The sequence below is a fragment of the Anser brachyrhynchus genome (assembly GCF_964034855.1).
Source record: "Anser brachyrhynchus genome assembly, chromosome: 17".
In the NCBI taxonomy this organism is placed as follows: domain Eukaryota; kingdom Metazoa; phylum Chordata; class Aves; order Anseriformes; family Anatidae; genus Anser; species Anser brachyrhynchus.
In genome coordinates this window covers 5,003,306-5,023,319 of record NC_137710.1, presented here as the reverse complement: position 1 = coordinate 5,023,319, position 20,014 = coordinate 5,003,306, and the positions used below count along the sequence as shown (strand labels likewise).

The window sequence follows — 20,014 nt, the reverse complement described above, 5'->3', positions numbered from 1 at the left end:
GTGCTTGAAAGCTTGTCTGTTTTTTTTCTAACTCTGTCGGATGACCTCATAAAAGACATTATCTACAAACCTTGCTTCACTTATGTTTTTACCCTTCTGGACCAGAACAACACTGCCAGCACCAAGTGGGGGAGACTGGAATTCATGTTTAAGCAGAAAGCTTTCACTGTTAAAGGGTTTGAAGTACAGAATGATCCTGTAACGTAGGAAGTACTGTGTCCTTTCTAAAGATGAGTGAACTGGTGTGTGAGTTCTGACTAGATACAAAATAAGCAGAAGTCCAGGCATGTGGCTCCTGGTCCATCAGACAATTCCTATTTTTGCATGTCAGAGTCTCCTCAGTGCTTAATGAGTAGCCCATAATTTGAATGAGGTAAGAGCAGTGAGGAGGAATTACTGAGTCTCAAATGACTTATTTATTTCCACACCAAGCTCACTCCTGAAGCTTCCAGGCATTCTTAAAACATATGCCGCGGGATACTTGGTGCCAGCTGGCAGTTCCTCTCTTAGTCACCGCTTTTCAATGCTTGCAATTGACATTTTGTCCCAGATCCAGAATCTAAAACATAGTGTTTTCTGCTGGCTCAGTTGAAGCTTCAAGTCATATAAAACTTCTTGATATTGGCACACAGGCACGTCGTACCCTATACAAAATGATTCCAAAGTACATCCAGGTCTTAGACCGATCGGTTTGGTTTCAGCTGCTGACATAATATATGCAGCAGGAGGCCTTCTGCCTTCTGTTAGCTCTCCAGAATGAGAATTCAAGATCACTAAGAGGTTATAGCAAACCTTTTGGATTTCATTCAATTATGCAACGTTTTAGAACACAAAAGGAAGAAAATTCACCTTTAAATCACACAAGGTGATTTTGTCCACATGCACTTTCCTCACCTGCATCTAGTGAAATCTGTTTATGTAAATTAAAAGTGTTATGCCTGGGTAAAATATTTTTACATTAAAGAAAAGAAAAAAAAAAAAAAGACAAGCAGGTAAACTAGTTCAAAATGGCACACTGAGAGGAAAACTCCATAATGAACCTGAAGGTTTAGTCTTTCAGAAGTAGCTCGGGGGTACAAGAATACAGATAAATGGGCAAATGTCGGATAAGGACAGGAGAGGCTGTGCTGCAGAACCACACTATCTGTAAACACAACATTATGTGGTCGATTAACACACTAGTGTGCTTTTTAATATTGAGTTTACAGGTTCATGTTTCCCTCTCTCATTTTTCTTAAACTCCCCAGTGAACTTGAACTATTTCTTCTACACTCAGTTTAATCAAAATACTCATTTCACAACCTCCAAAACATGTACAGATCTTGTCCTATAGGCCTTGGAGAGCAAAGTACAGCGTACTCACTAATCCTGATAGTGACAGTGAGCATTCAATATTCAACTGCTGTAATTAACAAAGCTGTGCTGCTGCTATTTTTCAATGATAGAGGATTTCCAAAACCAAATTGCAGGAATAAATTACATCATTACAGCCATATTATTGTTTTGTGAGGTAACAGATCTTGCGGAAAGGCAATCAGTTTTGATAAAGAAAAGATTAGATGACTAGGATCTGATTAAAATTAATATCAGCTTTACTTTTGTTTCCATTTGTTTCCTGAAATTCCCTCTCTCACCAGTGTACTGGCTTGCTGACACTCATGCTATGTTGCTGGTGCTTTAAATATTAGGCATGACTTGTTTCTGATGGAAGAAAAGATCTTGATAGGTTCACTGTCTGTGCCAATTTACAGCAACGGGGCCACTGCCACACTGTATGAAGTTTTGGTCTGTTAACTTATAGCCATCTAGTATACGTGCATCAATCTAGAGAGCTTTGGCTTTGGAGAAAGGCTTTTGCATACTGCCCCTCTGGCTTAGCAAAGTACTAACAGCAGCCCAAACTTTGGTGCTGTCTTGGAACCCCCTTTTGTTTCTGAGGTTATGCACTGATCAAATCCTCTCACCACTGCTGCTTCCCATGTCTTTTAGCATCTGCTGCACAGAGAAGCAAAGAGAAAAGCCAGAAGAGTGGTGCTGGCTTTCTCACCAGGGCACTACTGACCCCCATCCTAGGTTTTACTGTTTTATCTCCCTCAAGCACAGCTACGGACTTCAAAGTATAGATTCCTAATGAATTCTATGACAAACATCCTCAGTGATGAGAGTCTGGCTGGATAATGAAGTGTAAACTGAAAGCTGGGTAAGGCAAACATGCATCTAATAATAAACCAAAGGTGAAAAGTTGCTGGGTATTTTAATCCTTGGGGTAGCTCATTATAACATTGAGGCTTATAAAAGTCCTGGTGATTTTTATTTTTTTCCCCATGCTCACTCATTGCCTTCCATTATAGTAAAGTCTCCTGGTTGTCTAGTTAGTCTCTCTGCCAAGCTAGAGCACCTCAGGACCTCATTAATTAGGGTCCAGTCTAAACAATTCATGATTCTGCTAGGTATTTCACCTGACGGTGAAGAATTAAGTACTCCCCAGAAACATTAAAACTTTCTTTACAGATCAAAACCATAATTAAAAAGTTGCTAATTAATAGAATTTTTTCCTATTTTTCAGTATGGGTCAGAGTTAACCTACTTAATGGTTACATTGGCTGAGCACACGCTGTGTTTGCAAACATCCCTGGTCTGCTCTGACAGTCACTGCTCATCCCAGCATCTCAATAAGTGATAGCATGAGAAGGTGGAGACCACTTTATTCTCTAGGCTAAACCAGAAATCTTTGTCACCTGAAATAAATTTGGGCAGTGTCTGGACTTGCATTTATCAGTTAAGACAATTGATTGATAGCTAAAGCTAATAAAAGAGCATGAGTTTAGACAAGAAAAAAAAAAGAAAACTAATAAATTAACTTTCATAGGGGAAGGCATTATCTGGCAATCAAGAATCCTCCTTCAGCTCTGCCAGCAACTCATGAATGAACTCTGTAACATTCTCCGTTCTTCCTTCTCCATTCCCATTTCACACAAATCCCCCACAGCAGAAGTGCAGTGCAGTAGGAGAATCAGAATCAGGCACAGCACTTGCCTACCACTGTGGGCCATGGGTGAATTATCATAGAATCATAGAATATCCTGAGTTGGAAGGGACCCTTAAGGATCATCAAGTCCAACTCTTGATACCGCACAGGTCTACCCAAAAGTTCAGACCATGTGACTAAGTGCACAGTCCAATCTCTTCTTAAATTCAGACAGGCTCGGTGCAGTGACCACTTCCCTGGGGAGGCTGTTCCAGTGTGCAACCACCCTCTCTGTGAAGAACCCCCTCCTGATGTCGAGCCTAAATTTCCCCTGCCTCAGCTTAACCCCGTTCCTGCGGGTCCTGTCACTGGTGTTAATGGAGAAAAGGTCTCCTGCCTCTCGACACCCCCTTACGAGGAAGTTGTAGACTGTGATGAGGTCTCCCCTCAGCCTCCTCTTCTCCAGGCTGAACAGGCCCAGTGACCTCAGCCGTTCCTCGTACGTCTTCCCCTCCAGGCCTTTCACCATCTTCGTAGCCCTCCTCTGTACACTCTCCAACAGTTTCATGTCCTTTTTATACTGTGGTGCCCAGAACTGCACACAGTACTCGAGGTGAGGCCGCACCAGCGCAGAGTAGAGCGGGACAATCACCTCCCTTGACCTACTAGCGATGCCGTGCTTGATGCACCCCAGGACACGGTTGGCCCTCCTGGCCGCCAGGGCACACTGCTGGCTCATATTCAACTTGCTGTCTACCACGACCCCCAGATCCCTCTCTTCTAGGCTGCTCCCTAGTGTCTCATCGCCCAGTCTGTACGTGCAGCCAGGATTTCCCCGTCCCAGGTGCAGGACCCGGCACCTATCTCACACTACAGCCTTACAAGATAGCAACTTCTCTGCCTTTAAATTCCAATTCTGTTTTAGCTGCAAACTTGGGCAGAATGTCAGCCTCGGAAAGCAGTCTCCTGCCACTGCTCAGTAGTGCTTCTCTTCCCACTGTCTCTGCTGGCAGTGAAGGCAGCAGTGGAGGGCACATGTGATGAATACAGTCCTTAGCAGACACAGCATCAAAACACACAGTCGTGGACTGTCTTTCTCAAGCACCATCATCTGGGACCAAAACTCAATTTCTGCTGGCTCATTATTATGTCTCTGCATGGTCTCTGCTCACATGCATGTAGCAGCTGTGAAATTGACTTTGTGGTTATGTTAAACAATCAGCTGTCATTTCAAATATAAACTGTTACTTAAGACGTCTTCTTCCGATAGACTGGTATCATAAACCTGAGCCAATACTTACAGCAGCCCTCATATCTAGCCCAATATATCATAAGTACAAAACTATCTCCAGGCTTGACAAGTTCCACGTGCAGTACCATGAACCAATACCAAGAAATCTGCAGCAGAATGAGGACTTAGCCAGGTTCCAATGCTGAGAAGAAGCATAGAAGCATCCAGCACTGTGCCATACTGTCAGAAGAAAGAGACCATGACCAGAAGACTTCTAACATGCACGACGGATTGGCATCGAGAACAGACAGGCTGGGGGATCTCAAGTCTTTACTTCCTGCTTCGTTAGGATGTAAATGTGGTGTGATGTCTGGTGTCTCAGTGTCCATACTTTGCCCTTCGTGGAGCTCAGTTTATCCACCTTTGAACACCTTGAATTTCATCATCTTGACTTGTGGACTGAAAATTTTCTAGAGAGGATTCTGACTTGCCTGTCATCTGCCTGTGCAGCATTTAGGTATTACCATAACAGCAAAAGTCCAGTAATTGAGTCGCTGGCTGTCTCACTGCACGTTCTGGCTGATCTGCAAAGTTTTGCTTGGTTCACAGAATTTCTCTTTTGTCAAGGCTGAGCGGCATATATATTAAGCCTTGTATTGACATCTCCCTACTACAGGCAGGGGAATTGGCCAAAAAATACAAAAGTTCTCTATATGGCAGAGATATTTTACAGAACACTTTAAAAATCTGGAAGCTGGCTGGCTCCACCTCTCCCCAGCTTTTTAAAAATTCCCAAGTAATCTATTCAACAGCATTGTCAGATATGAGGGATGCTGAAAGAGGAAACTATATATGCTGTTGCACTGCATAGAAAATGACATATAACTCGATCCAGTGGAAAAAAGTAATTCCAGCCAGCTGAGATAGCCTTATTGATCTATTCTCATTTCCTGCAAAAGGTAGGAGTGAATGTGAACATAGCAAAGAAAAGGAAAACAGAAGCTAGAATCAAAAGTGCAGTGGTTTTAGAAATGATGACTGGGACTTAAAAGGGACTATTAAATTGAGCCATTTTAAGTTCTTTATGTTGTTTGCATCTTCTGGCCAAGTTAGAATCAATGGACAACAGTACAACAGTTCATCTTTTTTTTTTTTTCTTCCCACTTTTGTTTCCTGATGGGTAGACAACAAAAGAGCCAAGTCTTATCAGATAAGATTAATCAATATGCATAGCAAGTCACAGCTCAACACATTATGTGACAGAGCCAAATTACAAGCAGGTATGCAGGCTCCTGAGTTCATCTGGTATAAATATAGAGCAATGACACAAACTTTAGTGAAATTATATTCACCGTAAACCTAAATGAAGGAATGCTACCCTCATTTAAACGACTGTAACCTACCACGAGGGAAATGGTAGGCATATAAGTGATCTGGGCTACTGCTTCTGCCCTAGCATCAGAAGATTTTAAGTCTGGTCTCTCACTCAGCACACAGTCCTGTAACTAAACTCTACAAATTTTTACTTCTTGGTATTATTTAGGGCTTCACAGATCATTTAATTTGTTAGTATTACTAATAGTAACAGGATAGCTTTTACATGAAATAAATCTGTTTCATGTTATTTATTTGATGTGATTCATAATTTAATTATCTGAGACAATATTTGTCAGCTGAAAAGTTCAGTATGCAGATTTTCTGTTAGTTTGCTTGCGATAAGCAAACTGGGAAATGGATGAGTTTAGATAGCCTCAGATTTTGCCCTTTGGAAAACTCCTGAACCGTATGACTCCTAGCTGTGCCTGTTGCCTCCTGCATCGTTCAAGACTCAAAGACTAATGGGAGTGAGAATCCTGCACTTCTGTGACCTTGAAATAGATGGAGCTTTATGGTGTGAAATTGCAGACTGTGCAGAGAGAACTCTATTTATTTAGGTCCATATTTTAAAATGTAATATAGGGACTTAGTTTCCCTTCATTGCAATGAAATACCTTAAAAAATCTTTATCATAGAGAATGGCGTACATATAAGTGTATATAAAACAACCGCTGCCTTGCAAGCTAAATTTTCAGTCATCTGTGTTTTAATGGAAAGCAAGTTAACAAGGATACATAAAAATGTCAAAAAGCATTTTCGTCTGAGTCACAGCTCTTTGTCTTAAATGTCCATTCACTTCTGCAGCAGAACCACCATTACACTGAGTTCTGAATGTAAAGAAAGGCACTTGGAGACCAAACAACTCAGTACATAGCAAAAAGTATGCGTGGAACTCTGTTGCTTAATGATAAGCAGAGGAGACTCTCAGCTCCACGTTATTGCTGGGTTTGCCAGGGTATTCTGTGTAACAATTCTGAACTTGGATTAAAAAAAATTGAACTTGGATTAACCAGCAGTTATTATGGAAAGAAAAGATGCAGTTTACATCACTAGAAAGGCAGGGTGTGTAGGAACAACTGATATCTTTTATTAGACCCACTGATGCTGTTGGGAGAAAAGACAAGCTTCTGAGTGTGTGAGGTGTGAAACAGCAGCAACCGCGCACACGTATGCCTGAGAACCACTCCAACTTGAATTTGCTTGCAAGCAGTTATCAATGGATTATAGAGTTGAATGAATGAAGCCTGAAAGACCTACCAGAAGTTTAGTATTAGAGTCATTTTAAAGAGGAAATATGCATGGATGAGCAAGTTACATGGCTTCCCATGGTGACAAATGTCTTTTGGAGTACATTCAGACAAGAACTCTGCTCCTGACATCAGGTTTATACTTCAGCACTTTAAATACCTGGATTTCATGCAAGTCACAGTTAGAGATCAACTAATTCAAAAAGAGTTTATCCATATGATTAAGGACTACCACTGCAATTCCATATACAGGCACCCAGATTGTCTTGCATAAACACTAAACCACTGATTCATCAATCTACCTTCCAGAAGGAGTTATCCTTCAATACCAACGTGCCTTACTGGCATCAAGAAACGAACTTATAAATAAGTCTTTTACCTGGTTCTATCCCAAAGCAAAATTCAATGGTATTAAAATCTGTATTATACGCTTAAAGCATGAGAAGAAATCTCTTGCTCGATTTTCTAACACATGGCCTAATCTTTAACACAAATATATAGACTTCTTCATTGAGATTCATGTGTGCATGAATGCTACAAACGTGAAAAATTTCCGTTTTTTTTTCTTTTTAATCTAGTCAAGTGGCAAAATCAATATAGTTGGCTGCATTTGCACATGACAGGATAGAAATTTGAGGAAAATGGGGGAAGTACATTAACCAACCTTGTACACCTTAATTGGTAAGTTCTGAGGTTACGTGTGATTAATTGAAGAGGTTTTCAAAAGCTGCTTAGCAGATAATTAATTAAGCTCCTATGAAAGCACTTTTCTAATTGATCCTGCAACAAGTAACATGAAATCAGAAATGCTCGAATAGGACATGACTCAGACAGTAGATTTCTCTACTGGAAGGTTCAATCTTTGCGATAGATTTTTCCTGTCAGCAAACAGTGGTATATATTTTGCTTTAAAAGATCTTTTTATTTTCTTTTTTATCTCCCCTAATTGTTGAATTTTACAAGCCTGAGTTTCTGTAGCTGTAGTATTTTGCAGCTGTTGTGATTTAAGTAAGTGAGGTAAGAGATCTGAAGGAGGGGTTGTGTGCCTGAAATAGCATCTATCTTTCTCCATCTGTATCAGTTGGTCTAATAAATGACATTACCTTTTAACACGTCTTGCCTCTGTTAATTATTGCTACTCAATGATGGAAATACAACAAACAAATTTAATCTCATCCTTTGATGAGAACCTCATGCAGCCTGCATGAAAGGTACAGGGAGTGGATGGTTACACCAAGTGTCAGACTCAAGATTTTGGTAAAGTACTACATATGTGTGATGAGGATCCATTTATGATGCATCATTCCCCACAGTACATACTTAAATAAATTATAAATAAATTCTCTTATTTGAGAGTTAGAAAGCAACAGAAGTGGTTAGAATTACATTTTCTTTACTTTTCTGTCTCATTTTTCTCTCTAAATACCTTGAATGGTGAAATGTCCTCCAAAATTACTCAGATTGATTAACTTCTGAGCGCAGGAAAAAATATACTTACCTGAAATTTACATCTTTTTTTTTTTTTTTCCCTGGGAAAAAGTTATTCTACTTATTCTCAGCCCAGTACCTTTGATATTTCTCTTGCTCATTTTATTTCACTGTTGCGTTCACCGTAGCAGCATCACTGTGTTGCTGCTTCTTACTTGTACATACTACTTAGCTGCATACTTAGGCACACAGAATCTGGATTCTACTAAAATCCTCTCTTTTGATTGTATGATGAATTTCCACTGATTTTTCAGCAGCTGCATCCTACAACTTGCTCTACTGATCCAAAATCTGTAAGGCTCTCTTAAAATTTTAGGTTCAGTTTTTACTGGCAATGTTTCTTCAATCTCTTTCAATCCAAAATATTGTAGCATCAATTCCACTAATCTTTTGAAGGCCCTCTTCTTTTTCATCTTCTTTTTGTAACATAATCAGTCATAGGCCAGTAAAGGATAAAAGATCTTTTGTGTTTCATAAGTTTCAGAATTTGGAATGGCTCACATGAGAGATGCTTTACTCTGTGAGTCACAGATGACCATTATATCATTAACAAGACACACAAAAGTTTGCTGCTTTCATCTCCAGAGGACTGACTAGGACGCCCATCAGACCAATGGCAGAAACTCAGTCAGATCTTGGAAATCCCACATCCTAGTCCAGCACAATAGCAATGGCTCCTTCTCTCTCCCCGGTCCTCCCCCCCCCCCCCCCCCCCTTTTTTTTTTTGGCCAACTTTATAAACTCTGAATGACAGATTTTACTTTTGATGTTAGCAGTGTTGCTGTAGGAACACTCCATGCTTAAATCAATATAATCCTCTCTACCCTCTAGAGGATTTATGAAACACACTTGCTGATAAACATTGAGATCTAATTTCTGTGCACAATAATGTGCGGTTGCTTTACAGTGTGTAGTAGAGATAAAGAGTGTGGTCTGACTTCTCAGTAGATACAGTATCCCCCTCTCTCTTTTCAGTGTGGCTCTTGTTTCTGAACAGGAGAATTGCCAGGTAATCAGCTCAGCTAGCGATTAATGCCTAAATGAAGAAAGCACCCTGGCTGGATCTGCAGCCTTAGCTAACAGAAAACTGTGAAAATTCCCTTTATCTACTAATATCCTGCTAGCAAAGCCAATTTTGCATTGGCATCTCACCCAACTGGATTCTATTAACACAGTATATTTTGGCTCCAGCCAAGTGTTATCACAAATTACAGAAATGAGATAAATAAACACAAGAAAGCTTTGCAAAGAGAAAGGTTTAATGATTTCATTGTTTGAACCCTTTGAAAAACCCACAGTACATCTGATGGGAATAAAGGATCTCACCTTATATGATTTATACCTGACAAAATTCATTAATTTAGACTTCCAGTTCTTAGAATAACCCTTGTAAGTGGATTAATTTTAATATGGAATAGACATAAGTCTTGGCATAAAGCTTGAACCTTTTATGCAAGTGCAAAGGCATTAGACCCTGTCATGAAATATTAAGAAAATCTTGATTCCCTCAGGTATGGAATATAGAAAGAAGCTGGTGAATTCTTTCAAAAAATGAATAAGAAAGAGATGTTAAGTCCATCAGTAGACAGACGTCTGTCATTTGGTACTGGAAGCTACAGAAGGTATCTCAAAATAAAACCTGACTAGAAAAGACTTCCTTATGCACATTTTCAGCCTTTAGAAGACGGAAGTTCAAATATGTATTCCCTGCTCAACTCCACCAGTAATGAGGACAATTATTTTCTTCTCAGATCTGGAATGCAGCACAGGTTTTCTGCTGACTTAACAGAGTTTGGCTCAGGAAATTGCTGGGCATGACCTCATTTGTTATGAGCAGCAGTTTCACTCTTCAAAGGGGAAGAATATACTGAAGACTAGGACTTCCAGGAAATAATGCTCATCTAATTATCTGCTGCAAACCATAGAACATTGTTCAAAGAAAAGGCTGCCAGGATTCCACCAACAAGATTATTCACAGGAGAGGCAAAATTCACAAATGGGATGGATATGTCTAACTCTTCTTCCAAATCCTGATCTCTAACATTGAGTAACTGTAGCACTTCCAGTTCCTCTGTTTAATTGACTCTTGATCCTGTTCTAGATATCTGGCAGCTCTGTGCCTCTCCCTTTCCTGATGTTCAGGACGTGTAAAATCAATGCTCAGACCCTACTTCAGCATGTACGCAGTCTCTTAAACCACTACGGAAAAGGCCAGCAAAAGTAGTACCAGCCTCAGCCTACTGAGGACCAAGCAACTTATTCTTTAGCAAAAGGTGCTAAAGGGACCTTGCAAGTTCAAGCTCTGTAACAGCAAAATTAGAAATGGATAGTTAAATCTACCTGGCTATGTGCTCACAACTAGTAACCTGGAGGAACTGTGCATGGCAGAAATTCAAGATTTAAAGTCTGAGAGAGATTTCTAAAGTGGTAGCATCCCTTTCTTCTATGGTTTGAAATTGTGTGACATCTATGAACCGTTAAACATGGGCATGATTTTAGCAAGTCGTCTTATAAAGCTATAAAATGGGAGGCAGGGCAGAGAGCCCTCCCTTGCAAATCTGTCTGAGGCCTGGTGTGTGTTTTCTCAGACCACATACAGATCAGATGGAGCAACATGCTGAAACAGTTTCTTACCATTGCCAATGGAACAATTCCAACAAGATCCTTTTGGCAGATGAAGATTTCAGACAAGGTTATGTCTGTTGTCCCTTTCCGAGGGTATTCCACCTGCCAGGTGATGGGCTGCGTTCCAGAAAGGCTGCTGAAACTGGCTATTTCAAAGTTCATCTGCACGACCTCATTGAATAAACTGTTACTTCTGAAAGAGGAAAACAGGGAAAGGCAAGAGCTATTACTTTTGCTGAAGATGGCAAATGAAGTGAATCATATTAGCTACTAGAAAATGCAGCTATTTATATGCAGATATAACACAAGGCCCCTTCCAATCTACAACTTCTTCAGAGTATACAAAGCGAAATTATTCAAAATGAGTCAGGTGCTCTTACTATGGACACTATGTGGGGGGATAAAACCCAGGATTTTCTGTCTGATGAAAGAAAAACATACTTACTCCATTACATGTTTATTATGACCTTTGTAAGTATAATTCAATCCTACAAGATGGATTTGACCCCTATCGGCCAAACTTAAGCCCAGTGCAGTTTATGATGACAAACAGCCCAGAATTAGCCCAGCCAAAAAGACAAACAAGATTCATTGTACATCCCTGTCACCAAATTTGTATAAATCCTTAGCAATCAAACTTGGTGTAACTGAAGTAGATATATATAGCATATATATATATATATATAGCATATAGGCAGCCATTAAAAAAATGAACATGGTTAAATGGCAGAATGAAGAGAATATTTTAAGCTTAGAAGTATGTTCTGGATATTAAAAAAACATGCAACTGAAACCAAACAGAAAGAACAAAGCTACGGCAAGTAAAATATACCCTAAATTCAGGAAACATAAGATAATTTGAATAATAAACAGAAAAGACAGGCTGAAATTCTTTCTTTCACCTTAAATTTCTTTAACTTAATCAGAAATAAAAGTATACGAAATAAATTTGCTAGACTACCTGCTACTTTAATTTAAAAATAAATAGATATTTTACATGCATCAGAAAATATACATTAACTTTTCCAGTACTTTCCAAATGTCTTTCCGTATCATAGAAAGTTCTGATATTTCACAGCATAGTACTTCTACCAAACCCTATGCTGTAATAATTTCAAAAGCAAGGGAAAGATGGGCATCTTCCTAGCTTCTGTAACCCAGTTCCAGTTTCATCACACTTTTGGATGTACTCACCAAATAACAGCTTCAATTTTTTCCTCTGTTTTTTTTTTTTTTTTTTAATGTACAATACACAACGGTCCATTTCTGAGAAAATCTGTCAAGAACTGATCATGTAAAAAGCACTTATATTTTGAAATGCTAAACTTTCTTTTTACCTCTTGAACAGAAATCACCATTTTATTACTTAAGACATATTTTGTGCTTTACTTTGCATGATTACTTTGAAAGTAAATGTGTTCCCCTGATAATTATTATTTTGATTATGGGATTTCATTTGGATGGCTTACCCTGGAAAGTCTTAATACTGCCTAATGCTTAAAATTTATTTCCTTGCTGTTTTTTTTTTCTCTGTAAAAAGAGAGACATCGCAACACTTTTGCAATGGTGGCATACTTCCTCCATGCATTTAAAGAGTGATTTTGTGTGGTAATGCAATAGATGGATGGGTTTAGCAATTCATAACTCAAGACTGGCCTATTCCCTTTTGAAGAGTTCCTACTAAATAAATCTTAGAGCTTGTAAATACAAGGCAACTGTTATAACTGTAGTTTACACACTTCTGGGGCATCTCAAAATGAATACATACTGGATTGAACTTTGTAATTTATTTGAAAGCATGATTATATGCAAAGATATCTGAACCACCTGAGCTACAGCGTTCATTTAGCTCTTAAAGACACCATTATGCCTTAGATTAATGACACCTGAAAGGCCATTATTTTCACCATTTCTAGATCTGATGCTGTGACTGACAGAGAAAAAGTTTTTACTTTTGATTGACTATCTCAGTGCTTTCACTTTTGTTAAATAGGGAATAAATTTTTGCACACATCAGAGACGCTCTTAGAGTGAATATATGTCTAGAAAGTCTCCCTGATCAAGAAGTCTACAATTCTCTAAATAGCCTCTGAGCAGATGTGAAATGTGTAGCTTTACAACAAAATCCCACAACTCTGCTGGTAGGACCAGAGAGCAATAGGTGGGAATTTACAGGTGGGAAAGAGCTCATTTCCAGCCAGCCCATTGATTCCTGATGCATTGCCATAGGTGAGGGCTGATCAGCTCCTTCTGGCTCCTAGCTCTTGATTTACACGACCTATTTTTCCTTGTTACTTCATTTTCCAAGAGTTGCCTGGAGTTCCGCTCATCAACTGTCTATACTGCTTACCTGCAGGCACACACTTGAGCCTGGCTTTGAGCTCTCCAGCAGAAATACCCCGAAGAAAAACTTTGGGTATGCTGTCTTTATTAAACATTTGATGGCACACTTAACTCCAATGTGGACAGACCACAGCCTGCTCTAGCTGCCATTTCTAGGTATCCCCACAACTTTGTCATGATATCCAATGATTGACACAGGAAATATGATGAGATGACATCTGTTTTACATGATTCTTGACCTCACCTGCAGTATGGCAGGTGCTATTTCATGCATCATGAACCTTACTTCATGCAGGCTACAGTTCACACTTACATACTTCCTACTTCCCCATTTGGGAAATGCTCCAGAGATTAAGTAGCAGACAGGGACTAGTCAGCTCTCAGTGTAGACATAGTTTCTCTAAGTTACTGTCTCAGGATGCCTATTCCATATCTCATACATATATAAATATTCTGTAGTTTATATGTGAAAGTACTCTAGTCTTATTCCAGCCTAATAATACCCGGAGGATTCTAGTACATCTTTTTGTTTTTATACTTTAAACCCATGACGCATACTTACTTGGATTATTGTAATCAAAGAAAATTTCAACATTTTTCATCTATTATACAAATAAACACACACATTTGGAGTGCTGGCAAACTACAACTGTAATGTAAATCACACTTGATTACTACTACCTTAGTTGCATTCTCATCCATATTATCTTCACTAGAACCACAAGAAACAGCCTGTATCTCTAAAAAGCACTTAACTCCACCATAAGAAAGTCTGACAAAAGCTGACTTCCTTTCTCCCAAATGTAGAATTATAAGAATCACTCCTGCAGCACTGACAGTTACATCTGCCACTATGTGATCTTCTCGGGCTAAAATGAGGGATTTATTGCCCATGCTCTATTTATATACCATCTGTTGTAGAGGGTCTTGAGGGTCATACACTCCTAAATCTCTTCTCCATTGCGCTGTAGACATAGCAATCTCAATTTTGCATACAAGGAATGAAGGAGAGGCTGTGACACACACAAGGTCATGTGGAAGACTGTTAGAGGGTAAGAAAGCTCTCTGTGATTTTCCAAATCTCAGGAAAACCACTGCATCATCATTTCATTATCAATGGAAATGAGAACCATAGCACTTGTTTCTAGTCTTAAATGGTCTTCAGTGTGTGAATCTTAAATTTCAACACCATTCAGTACATGAAACGTCTTTTTGATAACTGCTGAGCTATTCTGTAGAAGAAATCACTGCTATTGCCATTTACAACACTGCCTCAAACACCTGCTTAATTTCGGTTTCCAGTTCTCATTGAGCACTTTGGCTACCTCAGCCAAAAATCTTCTTGGCTGAGCAGACAGGCAGGCTTCTTCTTCCCAAAGTATCAGACTCTAATGGTAGATATCAAAAATAGTACCAAAATTTTTGTGCAGAATTCTGTAAAACATTGCTTAAATATTTCTTCTGTAAGATACATGGCACAGTAGCCAAAAATACATATGGAACAAAATAAAGGTTTTATTGGTACTTTCTCAGGATGACCCGCATAATTATTTCAATGCCTGCATTTGTAAGTAATGCACCCATCTCATTCTCACAGCAATAAAACCTTTATACAATGTCACACTACCATCAGTTTCCTTCTCTCTTCATACACAAGAAACTGAGAGATGATCAACAGCTGGGAAAGCATCCACTTGAAAAAAAATATGCCTTCAGAGATGTGTAATGGCTGAGAAAAAAACTTCTCATGAAGCACATTTAATGTTCAGAGCTTGTTCACTGACTGAAACAGCAGTTCCTTAATATCTAACATTTAGAACTGTTCAGCAGCCGGAACAGCAAGTAATTATAAAACTTTTCTAAAGTACACAGCACGTAGAGATTGCAAATGAAGCTTCGTGAAGGCTGGGCTTCTAAGAAATTGCTCTGGGGTGGATATATGAGTCTAATTTGATTGGACTGAGAGTTCTCCTGGGCCAATTCACTCTTTGGATTTATTTTGATTTATAAATATGCTAATCATTCATGGCTAGATTGGACCATGCACTTGCAAAAGGGAGTAAGGACTCCTTTTGATCTGCTAAACAGCTGCTCCAGGTCTGAGCACACAGGCACTACATGAGGCACAGTGAACCCACGGCCACTCCCTTGCAGGAGCAGCCTGCAGCGATTACATGCTACTCACTGGGTACAGCAGCTGAGCCAGCAAGTTGGTGATGGGGTTGCTAATTTACAACTGGCATAGGCTAACAGTAAATTACTAACCCAGGAGGACAGGGGGAACTGCGCTGCAGAGCTGTGTGAACACTTCTGAGGAGCACAGTTTTAGAAAAAGAAGGTGGACCAGAAATATTCTGTTAATGGAAAGACAATAAAAAATGCATTAAAGGCAAAACAGAAGAGACATTGGGAGAAACTGCCCTGCAACTCCTGCGTGGAGCCAGGAGCTGGACTCAATGATCCTTGTGGGTCCCTTCCAACTCAGGATATTCTGTGATTCTGTGATTCTAACGCACCACATCTTGCCAGATGGATGGATGAACACACCCTTTTGGTGTCAACTAGTGTAAATGTAACCAGGATTCTTGATTTTAGAATTTTTTGAGCATGATAATAAGCATTTATTTGAAACTACTGACCATTCAAACCTTTGGTACTCTCAGAAGGAAATTTTTCTTGCATGGAAACCCAAGACTGGCTGTATCAAAAGCTATATTTAACCCTCTCTTCAACGCAGGGTGTTTAAAACATGGCATCATCACGAGCCATACATAAGACAGACACATAATGTGGATAATACAATAGATGCCAGAATGAAAAACAGATTTTTTTTTTCTCTGCAGAAGTCTAGTAAGAGGTAGAATGATGTTCGATGTGTCAGTGCTGAAATAGCTTGAACTGGTCACACGTGGCCAGCACTCAGCTCAGTCCCCAAGCAAGAACCACAAAGCCAGTGCTGCAGAGGCTTTCAGGGCGCAGTGGGAGAAGGAAGGCAGATACTTACTAAGAAAAACAGTGTAGAGATCTCAGATGGTGTAAGATCCACACACAAACAGAAATCTTTGTTGAATGTCTGTCTACATGTGTGGGCCAGGAGTCTCTGATGAGAGATTTCAAAGTGTTGGGTTATTGCTCCAAGTAATAAAGAATTTTCGACACTTAAATAAGTGAATCTTAAGATTGCTGCAGGCTAAATCAATAATTTTGATTTATTACTGTGGCTCTCAAAAGAGAAATTTTAAAAAACCTAGATTAAAAACATTTTTTAGCCATCCTTTATTCCAACAGATTTTCACTGAAAGTCCTTAGGGAACTGGGACTATTTCGATCTGCTGAAAATTTATCAACTCTTTTCCTCTTTAACACTATCCAGTTTGACAGTGACATCTCAATGCAAGATCAGCACTTACTAAATGACATAAAAAAATGAAAAGAGTACAAATCTCATTTTCCCCCACTTACACTTCACATCCTATCTTCACTAAAATTAACGTATTGAAGTACGTTACCACCATGAACAGAGATGAGCTCTCATCAAAAGCCAAGGGTCAAACTGGAGCCGTGAGTGACCTGTACTTCTTCCCACCTGCAAGCACACACCAATGCCTCTTCCCACTAAGACTGCAATGGGGTACAGAACATATGCTCCACTATTCCTGCTCTTTTCAATTTCTTCATCCTCCTGCACCCTTCCTAACCACATTGGATAATGGATTACAGCAATTTAACCAAAATTAACGAAACACAAAAATTAGAACCTGATCTGGAAAGTGACTTACAATGATTTTAAAGATGATGAAATTATACGCACAGCTCTGTACACATCAATTCTCTTTTATAGTCAGCACTCAGCTCTAACAAAGGGTGGGTCATTAACAACCCAGGTTCCTTTGAATTAGTCACCTGTGAGCTAAATGCCGTAATATCTACCACTGTGCCCTTGAGCCATCCATTTCTATTCTGAAAGGCTTGATCAGCAAATGGAGTACAAATGCTTAATATCACTTTCTTTCAGCAGGTCCTTAATAAGAATGGTTACAAAGGTAATCCCTTTGCAAAAGTGTAGAAAGCAAGTGGTAATTAAAGAATGCCAACTGCTCTACACAAAACACAGTTTAAATTTCTTATTTGCAATATTAGCCTAGCTTTCATCTTTAAGCCATAAAAACCAGCAGAGGAGAAATAAAAGGATGATCTATTTTGGCAATTAACAAACAGGGAGGACATAATTTCATGAAAACTACCACATTAAAAGTATTATGAAGGTCTTCAAAGGAAAATATCTGAGGTATAACTTAGCAAACTCTTGAGCAACATAACAAAATTTACATGCATATCTTTAAACAGATGATATAATGCTGTACTTGATTTCTTCATACAGTCCAGATGAGAGCTGCATTAGTTAATAAGGTTTCTTAGTTTTCTTGTCATAAACTGTGATATAAAACATAGCTTTTTGATTAAGGTATTGGACTGAGACAGGAAATCTCATTTCACTTCCTAGCTCTTCCACAGCATCCTTTAATGACCTCAGGCAAGACACGAAGATACAGATCCTTACAGCTAAAATAAAATCAATAGGAATTAGGCATCATGGAGCTTTAAAGAATAGAACAGCGTCTGTCTACCACTTCAGACACCTGAATATAGTAACTTTATGAGCACCATGATCTCAGCTGGGTTCAATCCCACACCGTGTAGGACAGAGGCAGAAGACCACTTGTGGTTGAACTGCTGCATTATGCTGAGAGCTCCCACATGCTAGGGAAATTCTTAGCTGCATATGCACTTCCTAAGTGGCATAAGGTAGAGAGAGCCTAGGATGTGATCTTCCTGTGCCTTTATTTCCCATAATAATGATTTTATTTTTCTTGTAGTCTCAAACAAAAATTAAGAGTATGTGGTATCTATCTGACTTCTCTTTACAAGCCCTGCTCATGGATGCCAACCTCAGTCAGCGATGTTAACTGCTATCTTCAACAAACAGCAAAAGTCATGTTGCTGATCACAATACAGAAAAGCAGAAATGCTCCTCTCTTAGCCAAGCAAAAAGTTGAATGAGACAGTCCCTAAAGAATGGAAACTTGACTGGAGATCACAACATCTCACCGATTTCTTCCAGAATATTTTTTTAGAGTCACTAATAACTAATAAATGTTGCTGTCAAGATCACAGGCTCATTAGTCTTCTCTGATACTACATCACATCCAGGCACAAGGTATAAGATTGATTTTCCCTTTTCGCAAAGGAAGCAGGCATGTGAACCTCCACCTCAGACTGCTGCCATCGGATAAAGGCTATGTGCAAATCCCAGGACTAAGCTATCATCATCTCACACTTTTATTTCACTTTCCCTTCAGTTTGTACATGATATTAGCCTACTAATGTCTTCATTATATTTTCAGATAACAAAATATGTAGGCAGATTGGTAAAGAAATAAGCTTTCTCAGGGATTCATCATCTCTTCTTGCCTCTAAGAAGGACATTTTTTACTTAGTATGCACTCAGTCCTGGAGTCTCTCCAGAACCACCGTAAGTAAGCAGTATTTTCCTCGTTTGGTGACAGCAAGTGTTTAAGCACTGAAAATCTTCCAAGGGACATCACTGGAAAGGAGACCCTGAACACAGTTTCAGAGAGATTCACTGCAAAAATACGATCAAAATGGCAAAGAGATGTAGAAAGGCCTGGTTATTGAAGTAGCCCCCAAAAGACTACCCTGCCCAGTGAAGATGCGTCAGTTGCTATTGACAATAGCGGTTGATTTCTTTATCTACCAGTTACTAATAGTGGACCAAGTGTTACTGCATGACACTTGTGGTCTGTTATGCCCTAAAGTGATGCATTGATCAAAGAAAGGGATGTAGCCTAAGTGCTGATTGCTATGCAAAACATGCCTCCAGGTATTGCTCATGTAGATGTAAGTGTATCAGGCATTTGCATCTGTTTTGTAGATGCAACTGCATTATGTATCAGGTGGCAACACAAATCACATTTATTTAGAAGTAACAGCGTATGTAAATCAGATGTTTGATAGGCGCTTCTAACTTAAAAGTCAGGTGTCTTCAGACTCTAGTTCCTATGGTTTCCTGTGATTTTTTTTTCTTTTTTTCTTCCTTTTACTGCTCTGCTAGCATATCTGCTGTTGGGCTATGCTTCACACTCCAAAAATATTTGGGCATACAGATCCCCATTCCTTTTCAATGGGGTATCTGCAAATGCCTCTTATAAAAAACACCTACCAAATTGACCATCCATCAGGGATGTAAAGTTGATAAAATATCTGCATTTCATAGAGGCAAAGGATGTAAAGAAATCATGCATGTAATGGCATAGTAAAGGAAAACAATATATAAGTTTTGAGTACAATGGTGAAACAGTAAAGAAAATAACCAAAAGGTGAACTATTTTTATTTTTTTTTTCAAACTTGTTAACCATAAGCAAAGTTCAATGAAAAGCCAAGCTTGTGGGTGATAGCCCCATGCTCCTCTCCTACACTACATTTAGCTATGACCATAGTTTTTCTAATTCAAGTACATGGAGAAGGTAAAAGGATTTTTCAGATCAGAAGAAATGATCAACAACTGGTTGGTGGCAACTATCTGGAGAGACCTCCAATTTAGCTGAAGAGCTTTTCCAGGTGCCTGTGAAGCTGCCTGAATAGAGAGTAAAAGATCTTGAAATGAACCTTGTCCTCTGAGAAATAACCCCAACAGTTGCAATTTCATCACAGAG

The 20,014-nt window shown here is 39.2% G+C and overlaps 1 protein-coding gene across 5 annotated transcripts in view; it reads right to left on the bottom strand.

Moving 5' to 3' along the window:
• TMEM132C (transmembrane protein 132C) overlaps positions 1-20,014 on the bottom strand; it is a 205,090-nt gene that overhangs the window by 45,126 nt on the left and 139,950 nt on the right. For all 5 annotated transcript variants that reach the window (XR_013940466.1, XM_080560172.1, XM_080560171.1 and 2 more), the window contains one exon: positions 10,946-11,129. Coding sequence is in view for 4 of the 5 variants with exons in the window: in XM_080560172.1 (XP_080416298.1) it covers positions 10,946-11,129 (184 nt within the window). In the remaining variant the exon portion in view is untranslated. The remainder of the gene's footprint in view (positions 1-10,945; positions 11,130-20,014) is intronic.